General features: G+C 39.5%; 1 protein-coding gene across 1 annotated transcript; it reads right to left on the bottom strand.

Annotated features, from left to right (window-relative positions):
* Positions 1 to 1,939: 1,939 nt before the first annotated feature.
* On the bottom strand, positions 1,940 to 6,928 carry LOC306754431 (transmembrane protein 26; the record flags this gene model as incomplete). The annotated part of the gene is made up of 3 exons (XM_079238449.1): positions 1,940 to 2,704; positions 3,284 to 3,428; positions 6,732 to 6,928. 3 exons carry the CDS (start codon positions 6,926 to 6,928, stop codon positions 1,940 to 1,942), a joined length of 1,107 nt encoding a protein of 368 aa, XP_079094575.1.
* Positions 6,929 to 13,061: the final 6,133 nt, after the last annotated feature.

Raw genomic sequence — 13,061 nt, 5'->3', positions numbered from 1 at the left:
ATACCCACACAATCTTGTTAAAGCATGCAGTTAATCTGAGAAGGAAAAGGACTCTCTTCACAAGAAAGCGGCGCTTTCATCACCCTATTTTGTTGCCCACACCATGCTGTCACATGAACATCGGATTCTCCCAAAACTCAGGTGCTTATAGGACAAGGCTTGTCCTCGTGTTAGCCCTGCGTGATGTAATTTCACCCACTGTGACTTTGTGAACCGGGTGTGATATGTGCTCTTTAAGTATAGACTGTAATGTTACTGGAAGAAATAACATCCCTGGGGGGGATTCTCCATGATTATTTTCTCTTCTCAAAAGTTGCTTTCACTATCAATTATTCAGACTAAGGTGCCGCAACAGAGGAACCGCAGTAGTGTGCAAATTCTTCAGAGGTAGCCCAGTGTCATTGTTTTTGGAAATCTTGCTCATTTATGGTCAAGAACTTACAATGAACGGTGGAAAAATACACAAGTGTTCTCTTTTTGTCCAGTCTGATTCTGTCTTTCATCAAAAGTTCATTGGAGAAAAAGAGACCCAACTCATTCAGAGCGTTCACTTCTACCATTAGTTTGCAGGCCAGGTGAAGAGAAGCAGTTTGACAGACACAGACATAGGGACCCACTCGAAAGGCCTTCGACTGAATTGCCATTCACTGCCATTGCTGCTCTTCAATCCAAGCCTACCTCGACACAGCTGAAGAGGCACAGAATAAGAGGGTCATCCATAAATGCAGGATGGCTGCACCCCAGCCCTTGTTTATCACTTAGTTATTGTGTGGATCAGAGAATGGGGAGGCTTGCACCGTACCTGTTTGTCCTCTCTGTCAAGGACCTCAAAACCTGAAGATCCTGGATATTTTCCAAGTCCTCCAAGGGTCGTACAAAGTCTTTCTTTCTTTTATGTTGTCTGCTAAGGAAAAGCACCTGACTTCTCTCAAAAGAGAGAAAGTGAAAGCAAATCACTCTGAACTTATTCAACTCCCACATAATCACACGCGCACTTTTCCAGACACGATAAAAATGCACAGAGCTCTCAAACAGGCTTCTGCAGGCTGATTGTTCTCAAGAGGAAGATGAACATTGAAGAGCCAAGCCAACCTCTTCACTCTCCTCCTACTTGTCATGAGGTGTCTCTGGACTGACGGCATTTTAATATTAATTTCAAAGTCTCTGCCTGGAGGTGACTAAATCTTTCCAGTTCAATCATCACAAGCGTTCCTACCTCCTCAAGTCATCATTAGATCTTGCAAACAGAACAGTAGAGGAGATGTTGATACCAAAACCAAACAAACACTGAAGTTCAACGTTGCCTTTCTCACTCTCTGTGTCTCTGTGTTACACGAATGTGTGTTACAGCGAAGGAGTGTGTTTGTGCTGTGCCTCGGTTGACTTGGCAACACTGCCATCTCATGGTAATCAAAGTAAACCATACATCACTGATGTTTTTTTTTTAAATTTTCTTTATTATAAAATGTTTGCTGAACTAAGAAAGACATGTTATCAAATGCTTAAATATTTATAATGATCCAGTTTTTATTTTATATCATATGTCATCAAAACCACCATGAATTAAAATGAAAGTATTATATCACTATCTCTTGCTACACTTGGTCATCAAAACAAATTAGTTTGTCTTTAATGCAGTAATCAGTGTATTTATTTTTTTCTACATCCATGTTAATTTCTTTGTACAGAGACAGAAGATTCTTGATGAACTGATCTTCTTAAGTCGAGGAAGCTCGTGTTGTGCACAGCTCCATCAAAAGGAATTGCAGAAATTCATGTCTGATCTTTTCAGTGGGGACAGTCTCTTCTCTTGTGGTCTGTTTCTAGTCATTGAGCCTCCAGAGAGCTGAGATGAACGAGACTGAGATGTAAGAGACGGTGGATGGCTTCGACTTCTCATGGTGTGTTAAAGTTATTCTTTCCCCCCTGAGAGCCAAAGTCACACCTCACGACATTTACAACCTTTTTCTACTTGGACTCCTCTCTGATCTTCGGCCGACCTCTCCGTCTCTGTATGACAGCTCTGCTCTTCACACTGTCTCTCTTTACCCACTTTCCCTATCCCCCCCTCCTCTTCCTCTTCACTGTCCCTCTGGGTTTGACTGTGGAGCACCAGAGCATTACACCTCTGCAACACCAACTCCTGTACCTGTTGCTCACACTGTACCACAAAGATTCTGTAAAGCTCCAAAAGGACAATGAGGATGTTCTTGCAGGTAAAAAAAATCATGAGCTGGTTGAGCACCTGCTCTTGAACCATAAGGTATAAACGGTAAATCAGGAATGGGCCGTCTTGGAGTCCCACGGTGAGCAACAAGCTCCATACTTCATTGGAGCAGCAGGCGGTGAATGAGGCTGAAGCTTCAGAACAAAAGTGGAAACCATCCCTACTCCTCCTCTCAGGGCGGGTACCGTCTGGGGGTTGTGTCTGGGTTAGAACCAGGGGAAATTGCATGAGCGCCCAAGAGAAGAGCGCCAGGCCAGTGATGACAACCAGCTTGTTGGTTTTGACTTCGGGCTCCTTAAAAGTGTCAAAAATGTCCAGGATGTCAGCACCCAGTCCAACATACACCATGAGGAGCTGGGAGAGCTGGTCACGTGACATGTCTCCTTTCGGCATCAGCCAACGACCCAAAACTAACACTATGAGCATGGTTTGCTCCAGGCCAGCCACCCAGTTCTCTGGGTCCAGCTCTGCAATGCTCTGCGTGAAGGAAACAACTCATTAAATTCACACAAAAACATTTGTAAAGGCTCATTGTCCAATCTATCCTTATGTCTTTAATTTTATGCTTTTTTTTTCTCTAACAATCTCTGCAAAAAGAAATAGAGGTATCATAGTGTAAAACACTTAAATGTATAACTAAGAAATGTATTTGGCATTACTAAAAGAAAAGCTGGCTCTTTTGTTTCTTAGCTTATTAAGGTGAAATGGTTCTTTCTTTTTATACCTATGAGATTGCTTGACATTTCACAGTCTTCTTGAATAATATGGTTTCAATTTTTGCATGATGCCAACCAGTCTTGGTACAACTGAGGGCCAAAGAAGCTCCCAAATCCTACATGAAAGAAACAGACCTGGAGCCATCCCTGAAGGGCCAAGATCTGAGAGCTCTCCAAGCAGGAGCCTATCTGGACTCCATATCAATGGGTCTATTACACATTTCCTGCAACTAATAGTTTATCCAGCCCCTTGCTAACTCTTATCTCCTATCAGGTGTTGCTTTAATGTGGCTGCGTGGAGCGCGAGGCAGGGAGGGCACTTTTGTGCTGGGATACTTACTGCTGTGATCGGGATGTGAGCCAGCAAATGGAGCTCATGGCTGGAGGAACTGTTGGGGGGCAGCTTGGACTGAAGCAGGCTCAACTCCAGAAACCAAATGGAGGGGATGACAGTACTCAGGTAGAGGAAAACCATGGGGGAGAACCTGAAAGAGGACCACCAAATGAGAGCGATGGGGAGGTGGAAAGGTGGGGTTTAGGTTATTTTTAGAGACACTTTTTTTTTTTTTTTTGCCATGCACTAAAGAAAAAAAAAGTCCCTTTTTTTCCCCCAAAGTAGCACTGAAATTCAGACAAGCAATTATTCTCATCATATATGCAAATCCCACTTGACAGTGCAAAGCCTTCTCCATGAGGAGACAACTTCAAAGGGAGACTCGGTGAGAATGGGAGAGGCCCGAAGACAGCTCGTGTCTGGGGCTGTTCAGTCCATGTGTGGCGACAAGCTGCATCATTTAAATGAAACATAGCTTGGTGCTGAATGAGGTGTGACACTAAATGCTCTTATCATTTAAGGTTTGCATAAAAAATGTTGTCGTCTCTTTATGTTTGCTCATGCTATTTCGTCTTTTCTAAACAAAAAGCTCGCCAGTCAGGAATGACTTCAACCAACTGGAGACATTTTCTCCATGACTGCAGTCACTGTGACAGAGATGTGAAGGCAGCCCTACAGCATCAACTTGCTAAAAGTCAGAACAACAGCACAGCACAAAGAATCGATTTGTTTTTAATAGAGACTGAAGGGGAGAATTTTACAGACCCCCAACACGAGCTGCTTCTCATGGCTGAGAGCAGATGGGTCATAAAACGCTTACAGGTACAAGTTTACTTACTCCACACACAAACAGATTTATAAAGTCTGCCAAGAATAGCTCAGTTTTCCATGTAAAAAAAAAAAAAAAAAAAAAAAAAGAGAAAAAAGAACTGTCAGAGCACCTCTGCTTTGGCCTTGCAAACTTACAATCCCAGTTCTAAAAATGTTGCATTATTCATAATGGAAGAGAAGGCATCTAAAACGTTTAAAATATGACATGTTAGTAACAGTGAAAAGAAATGAAAACTATCAGTTCAGTTTTATGTAGGAAGAACCAAAAGGGTACGAAGAAATATTAATTCTAATTCCCTAGTTGGCTCCTGTTACTGAAGTGTAACTGTGGACAGTTTATATTACCTTTTCTTATCGTACTAATTAGTTTATTTGCATTAATGGCAATATTCAGTCTTCTAAATTTTTTGCAGTTTAGAGTTGAGGGGTTTGCACAAGCACCACGATAAAATCTGCTAACTTTGTTATTTCTCTGACTTTTCCAAACAGCACTTTTTTCTGATTGCATTGCCATTATCGTACTAATTAGTTTATTTGCATTAATGGCAATATTCAGTCTTCTAAATTTTTTGCAGTTTAGAGTTGAGGGGTTTGCACAAGCACCGCGATAAAATCTGCTAACTTTGTTATTTCTCTGACTTTTCCAAACAGCACTTTTTTCTGATTGCATTGCTTTTTGAGCAAATATGTAAAATCCATCTGTCTCAGCTGCTCTCTGTGTGTAACAGACATTAATTAATTTTGGCATGTCTGCATAAAAAAAATAAAATAAAAAAAAACACAGTGACATCTTGTACCTTTCAGCTGTTGTCTGTGTGACAGAAATTCTCCTAATTAGTAAATGATCATTTCCCCTCGAAATAAAGTATTTGTGTTGCATTTTACTGGAAAACGGATGTTCATGGCAACACAATTTTAATGCAAACATTTTCTGCAGCACCACTGCTAAATGACAACAGTTTCAACAAAAGGTTCTTTCTTCAAACTTTGCCCAGAGCCTTTCTATGTGGAGTTTGTGTGTTCTGCTCATGCTTGCGTGGGTTCCAGTTTCCTTCCACAGTCATAAAACATGTGTGTTAGTTTAATTAGAGGTTCTGAATTCTCCATTGGTGTGAGTGTATGTGGTTGTCTGTCTGTCTTGGTCCTGTAGTAGACCAGCAATTGGTTCAGGTGTACCCCTGCCTCTTGCCTGATAGCAGACATAAAAAGAAACAAAAACAAAAGGTGCAAATAAATCTGTCAGGATCCAGTAATGCTCATTACTCCTCATCTATGCCAGTCAGTCCAGCTATGAATGCACAAACACTATGTATCAATCACTGATGTATTGTATATCAGCGATTCCAAACCTATTTATGAACCGTTTCATGCGACGATCAAAAAGCCATGCCGCAGGAGCTGGATATATCAAAGTTACCAAGACAGACATGACTGGCAAGTAGCAGTGGCTCAGGTGGTGTTGACCTGACAGTCGGCCGTTCTAGTCCTGCTCCTCTACGTTGCTGCAGCCCCACGGGGGACATGATTGTTCTCTGAGGACCGGTCCCAAATCCAGATAAATGCAGAGGGTTATGTGAGGATGGGCACCTAGCATAAAACATGTCCTAATCACCATGTGTGATGATTTGCTGTGGTGATAAGCCGAAAGGGACACACACACACACACGCACACACACACCTAGACAGACATGAACTATTCAATGAATGTAGCTCCACCAACTTACTAACCTCATTAACCACACAGTACAAGGACTAAAATCAATTGGATGCTTAATGTGTAGCCTACTCAGCAAGTTTAGGTTTTGAATGAGGATGTATGCTTTAAAATATTGTTGCATAGCAGATTTTGATGACCCCCTTATATTCAATTTCAGACCAGCATTCAAAAGTTTGTTTTGTCAGACTAAAAAACAAGCCAGTTTCGTGGGACTTAAATATACAAGAGCGAAAACTTAAGCAGACACACCTCAACTCGTCTCTTTAACAATCATACAGGCATGCACAGTCAAAACCAAGTGGATCCCTTTTTGGTGATCCTTTTGGGGGGGATTAGCAATCCCCGGTTGGAACTGGCTAACTTTGGTCCTTAAGAGCTGCGGTCCTGCTGCAACACACCTGACACATTAGACTTAATCAGCAGACTTGTGCAGAGTTTGGCATCAAACACTGTACAAGTCTGATGATTACCCTTAGACTGGAGTCAGGTGTGTCGCAGCAGGGAAACTCCTGACACTTGCAGGACTGCGGCTTTTGGAGACCGGAGTTGGCCATCCTTGTAGAATATAAGGCAAATCCTTCATCCTAAACTGTTCATGTAATATAGATTACTCAGGGTCTGAGTTTTACACAAACAACTAAAGAAATGTATTTGTTTGTAATAAAAAAAAATAATAATAAAATAGTGAAATGGAAACAGCTAACAGCACCAGTGTGTTTCCCACTCACCTGATTTGTTCTTCCTGGTGTTCCACACACCACCACCACAATCAGTCTCATCAGATTGCAAAAGTCAAGAACAATACACACCTGCTGTCTTGTGCATCCTCATGTGTTAAATCTGTTAACTATACAGCAGTGTCAGACTACAGAGAATCACGTTGTATTTATATTTGTATTGAGTTACCATTTCCACTCTGCATTGCGGGTACATTTCAACGTGATAGCCATTTCCACACCCAGCAGAGCTACGCCCGTCAGCAGCAGCCAATAGAGCGGCTCCCCTTTGACAGCCACCACTCGCCACACGGTCACCACCCCATGGACTGCAAACAGGAAGCGGCTCACCAAAGCCAACAAGATGTTCAGGAGGTGGCACATCATGCACAGCTGAAAACCTGCACAGAGGATCGCTCTGTTAGGGATTGTTGTTAAAATTCACATCTTTTAAACAGATTCTACGTGTTCTGAAACCACTATAGCTCGTCATGAGATTGCTTAAGTAGTTATCTTAATTAATTACAGCATCTCACACATAAGATGTTGCATTAAATGACACTGGGACAAATCCTGTTAGTGTGCCATCTCTCATTTTCAACAGATCATTCTTGCAAAGCTAATAAGAGCTGAGAAAAAAGCAACTATTTAGCAGAAAACCCATGTAGAACATAAACCAGTGATCGTTCAAAGGCTGCCAGTGATTCGCTCATTAAATGTGCTACAGAAATGTTACTGTCCTGTATGATTACCATTTCTATAAAAAGAGCCATAACATGTATTTTTGTTTTGTTTTGTTGTTTTAAAGCTGGGGTAGGTAATCTCACTCAAAGACATTGTTTATTACTCTGGGTGAAGCAGTTCCTCGTCCTGATAGTAGTCTATACATTTTGTAATCATGAACAATCAGAAATATAGTTAGACCCCCTCAGTTTACTGTAAATCTGTAAAAACTCTAACCAATCCAAACATTTGGGCCAAACTGAACTTGTTCATTTCTGATATTTCATAAGCTTCTTCTCCTGGCTCCCCTCCTCCCACAGTGCATACCTGATAGCCACACCCTGAGTGCGTTAGGATGAAAATACAAAGTAGTGAAGAAGAAACTTGGAAGGCAAACATGGCTGAGAAAATGCAGGAAGGATTTTCCGACCCGGCTCGGTTTATTTGCCTCCTCCTGGTAAACAGCTGAGAAAGAGAAAATTGTTGGTGGAAAAAGCTGCGAACTAGATAAGCACTGGGAGGGCGCAAACCTCCACTACGGCCTTTAAAAGATTCATGGAGCCAAACGGTGATCCGGATCATCACCAAAATTAAATCAGTTCTTCTTTTTCACATTTCCAACAAGGCGGAGGTAAGAAAAAAGCCTTGGATCACGCAAGGAGCCAAACCAGAGGTGGATGAGCCATGACAGGGTGGTTCAACAGTACCTACCCCAGCCTTAAGTGGGAACACTTACATTTGCAATAAATTCATGAAATGTTGTCTCAGTCAGTCATTAAAAATCTCATGTAACCACCCCCACTTTTACAACTCAAAAGTTCAGTTCAGCCTTGACAATTGGTAGTGATGCATTGGTGTGCAAACAGGTCTTGCTGTCAGTTAGTTAAGGACTCCAGGAAGCTTTTCTTTTTTTTTTCTTTTTTTTTCTTTTTTATTATGATTTACCAGCTTTCAAAATGTTGCATTACAGTTCATAAATATTTTTGCAAATCTGAGAATATTCAGGTTTTTAGTGTCATTTTTGTACATTTATTTTTGCTGTATTGCAAATATTTCATACCAAAATCATTTTTTTTAAATTGAAGTTATGCAAGAGGGTAGTTTCATAAAAACTTAAACTTAAACTTTTTACCTCTGACCAGCAACTCCTAGCTAAGGTCTGTTTAATATGAATTATATATAAAATATATATATATATATATATATATATATATATATATATATATATATATATATATATATATATATATATATATATATATATGTATGTATATATATATATATATATATATATATATATATATATATATATATATATATATATATATATATATATATATATATGTATACATATATATCTATATGTATATATATATATATGCGTACATACATGCATGCATATGCATACATACTTTTTTTTTGTTATTGTTTGTTTTTGTTTTGTTTTGTTTTTCTCCTAATTTCACCTAGAAAATGCAGGTACCATGGCCATTAAGTTCTTCTGCTTCACATGTTTCCATTCTCCCCAATTACGAAGAAACTGCAATGATTTGCATATCGCTATCCATTTTCCACAAAGCTTGTTCTCATAAATCAATGTCTTATTCGCAAAAGAACTTAAAGAAAGCATGAGACGTTGAATGTTCGATCAGCTTATTTTCTGTGAAGATTATTTATGGTAGCAACATTTCACGGAATAGTTGTAAGGGGCAACAAATGACTAGATAATTCAATGGTACTAAAAAGAAGTAGTTGGAAGAAGATGCAACTAATTTTATTTATTGGCAACACATCAGTTTTATGTGTTTCCGATATGATAATAGCACCTGGGAGGTATAGTTTCTCAGAAGCATTGTGAAGCCTGAACATTCGATCATCTACAGTAACTGATGTCATTAAAAGACTGAAAGAATCTGAACACATCTCTGTGCACAAAAGACTTAGTTAAATATTGGTATAGGAAAATGATGATCTCTGGGCTTCTGGCCGCTGTATGTTTACATACAAACAGGCATGTTTCTGCCATGAAATTCACTGCATGAGCTCAGGGACACTTGCATAAATTGCTGCCTATGAACACAGTTCACCATATAATAATCTACAAAAGCTTCGTCATGCAAATAAGAAGCCATATGTGAGCATGATCCACAATTTATAAAAACTGGACTAAGCCAAAGTGGAAAAATATTTTGTGATCCGACAAATGAGAAATTGAAATTCATTATGAAAATGATTAGTTTATGTTCTCAGAGATGAAGAGGAGAGAAAATAGCTCTCTTGCTATATTCAGTCAGTTCAAAAGCCTGCATCTCTGATGGTTTGGGTGTGCACTGGTCTCTATGAAACCAGAAACTTGCAAATCTAAAAAGGCAACATCTGTACTGTAAGATATTTACATTTTTGAGAGCAACACATGCTCCCATCTAGATTATGTCTTTTTCAGGAAAACCATACAAACAGTGATGTAGTCCAGGGTATACGCGGGTATACAGAGTATACCCACTTCTTTTTCAGTCAGCATTGAGTATGCCTACTTCTAAACCTCCTGTGATGCTGCTTTTACAATTACAAACGTCCCCACGCATGTACCTAGCATGTTGCCCAGCATCTCAGCTGTGGTTACTGATGTTACACTGAAGCAGTTATCCATCAGCTGTGTTAACTTTAGCCTGAAAATAGACAGAATAAAGATATATGTTTATATGTCTATGAGCCTGTCTGTCACTAGTCTTGGTGCCAGTATTGGTTTAGTCATTTCATAACTCTTCCTTCCTGAAACCGAAGAGCAGAAATTGTGTCAATGAGCAAAGATACTGATGGGTGTTTGGGGTAAATTAAATGGAATAGTCTTAGATGTCACTTTTTCTGAAACAGCTTTTTTTGGTGGGAGGTATTTTTTTCTCCCTTTAAAATAAGGGTGAAAAATTGAGAGTATACTCCCTTCTTGAGGGACCACTACACCACTGCATACAAATCACAATAAAACCACAAGCAGCTTCCTCCAGGTGCAGATGCTCAACTGACTGGTCTGCAGTCCAGACCTTTGACCAACTGAAAACAGGTTTTATATCTAGACACAAAATAAAAAGACCCAGGACCTTTGGCCAAACAAAAACTTGACAAAGAAAACATTCTTCTTATAAAGTTCCACAAACTGGCCTTATCAGCTCCAGCATGTTTACAGACTGGTGTTGTAAATGTCTTGCAGTGGTCAATATCCAAAGCTTTTAGAGAAAAGTTGCTGCCACCAAGATGAAACTGCTTTCAGCTGATATTTCTCATGTCAAAGTAAAACTTCGGATATAATTTTATGTTCTTCTGGCAGAAAATTATTTGTCAGATTTGCATATCATTGTTTTTATTTACATTTTGCACAGCTGTGGAGGATAAAACACATAACAAACAAATCATACAACAGAAAATATAACTGCAAAGAGATTCAAAAGGGATGTTAAATAAGTAGTTCAGCTAAAACCTTTGAATATGACTCAAAAATATCACAAATTTTGGCCTCATCATTCATTCACATTATGTTAGAGTCATTTATGTAAATTATTTTGCTTAGTAAATTCTAATTTGCACATTGACACATAAGATCTCAGGTCAGTTTATCCAAAACATAATCATGTCAGTGTAAGTAGTCATTAAGAAAAATTGTTTTATAATACTGATATGATGAAAGTTTTCGATAAGGAAAGGTAAATGTCCTTCTGGTGGAGCACTTGGAAACCAATGATGGTGAAATATGTTTAACTTTTACACAAACACAAAGAAAGCCATAGTTTTAAGATATTCCGTTCTATATTTAATTAAGTGCCTTGTAAATGCAATTTTCCTATTTTTTTCTAGTTAATGCATCATTTCTGTTCTTACATTTGCCATTTAAACTAAACTGGAAACCAACCAAACCGAGCTTTCCCTGGGAGTGTTATCTTCTGAATCCAAAAACTGAGTCTGCTGTGATATTGGGCATAATAACAGACTGAACAGAATTCATGCAATATGTATGGTGCGGTTGCATGCAGTACAAACCTACTGAACAAACTGGGCTCCTTATTGAATTCACTGCTCTGTTGTTCCAAAATAATCTCTGGCTTTGTTGCGGTGAAAAGTGACAACGCAGTCCCACACAGTGACCTGGCCTCAATCTGTCCAATTTTGCCTTTTATACGACTGCCGTCTTCTGCAGCTACTGGAGGAGCTGACATGGCGGAGGTGTGTATTCCTCTGTTAGTGTGTGTGTTTGGTTAGGAGTGACTGCCCTTCACATCTCCTGAAGTGGAGTTTCTGTGTACAGCAGTGTGATCCACAAGTGTATATTTGTGAGTCTGCATCTCCCCCGGTGCCATCGTAGAGATAAGGTTTCCTGCCCCCTTGCGCCCACATCTTCATTGCCATCCGTCATGATGTCATCTCTCCTGGCCCAGAACAAAGTTATCTGCTTGGGAGAAACCAGTCTGTCGGGCTCCCTGCTCTGAGAGCACCCAGCCCTGCCCTGCTCCCACCCATGCCTGCTCTGCTTCTGCACCGCTGACCCTGATAACAACCTTACTTCCTGCACACAAAAACATGGAGCAACAAGAGGAACAGAGAGCTGTTGTAATCAGAAATGGAGGGTGTGTGTTGCTGCTGTTGCATTAGAATCAAGATGTTGCGTGGGTTGACGTTGTCAAGATCGTCAATCCACTGAAAGCACGGAAATCCAGGCAGATGAGGGACATGGTGGGTTTGTTGTCATTTTTCTTGAAACTGTAAAGACTAATAAGATATTTTATCAATATGAAGTGAAAAGGAAATCCCCAGTGAGGTTTTTAAAAGGCTCATGAGAATTTGTTGTCCATTTGGAAGCAGATAAAACACTGAATGAGGAATTTATACATCCTGCAGACAGAGTGCATCATTAGCAGTCATTTGGAGATTCTGCCCTGCATCAAGTTCAACATTTATTCATTTTTAGTTCAGGCCTTGTTTTAATCCTCCGATAAGAGAACATTTGTCTGCTCTGTTGGTGCATGCTTTCTTGTTGCGCTTTAGTTGCATGGGCTGAGTTTGTTAGAACCTTTTCTCTCATAAAAAGGCAAAGAAGTAAATTAAAAGTTAATCAAAATGTAAAAACTGCAGCACATTAAGCTGAAACGTGATGCTATAAATATCTCCATTTAGTAAGTTCATTGCTCCAAAATGCTGGATTGTTTTATTAATCTTTTTGTCTTCTTTTACATCATTTAATCTGTACTTTTTTTTCTCAAAATACCTTCGATAACAGCCAAAAAAAATCCACATTTTCAGTACATACAGTTGTTGTTAGAGTTTATTCTTTTGTTCTTTCTGTGGTGAAAACAAAGTAATATGTGTCTTCCAATGAGTCCTGTATGGAAATCTTATTTGTGCACATTATGGAAAAATATAGGACACTCCAGTGTCTGCCTTTTCTTTTGTAGTCATAAAAAGTTTGAGAATTGTCTTTTGAACGCTTCAGTGAGCGTCTTTCTCTACAAGTCAGAATGGCCTGTTTGACTTCAGCTAACCTGTCCCTGCGCTCTCTAAACTCTCTTCATTTTCCAAAAAACTTTGTCCAATTAAGAGTCGCAGAGAAGCTGGAGCCTAACCTAACAATCACTGGGAGACAGACAGGGTACACCTTGGACAGGTTACCAGTCCATCACAAGGACAAAAATTTGAACAGCTCGCTAAAAATGACCTGATTTTTCTCCTTCCTTTATGATACTTCAGAAAAAAAAACTGTGCAAAAGAAATTAACATTTCTTTTCTGCTGTTTTGGCCAAAACAGGCTGTA

This window comes from Telmatherina bonti, assembly GCF_933228915.1.
Source record: "Telmatherina bonti genome assembly, chromosome: 4".
Taxonomy (NCBI): Eukaryota; Metazoa; Chordata; class Actinopteri; order Atheriniformes; family Telmatherinidae; genus Telmatherina; species Telmatherina bonti.
This window is presented reverse-complemented; position numbering and strand designations above follow the sequence as displayed.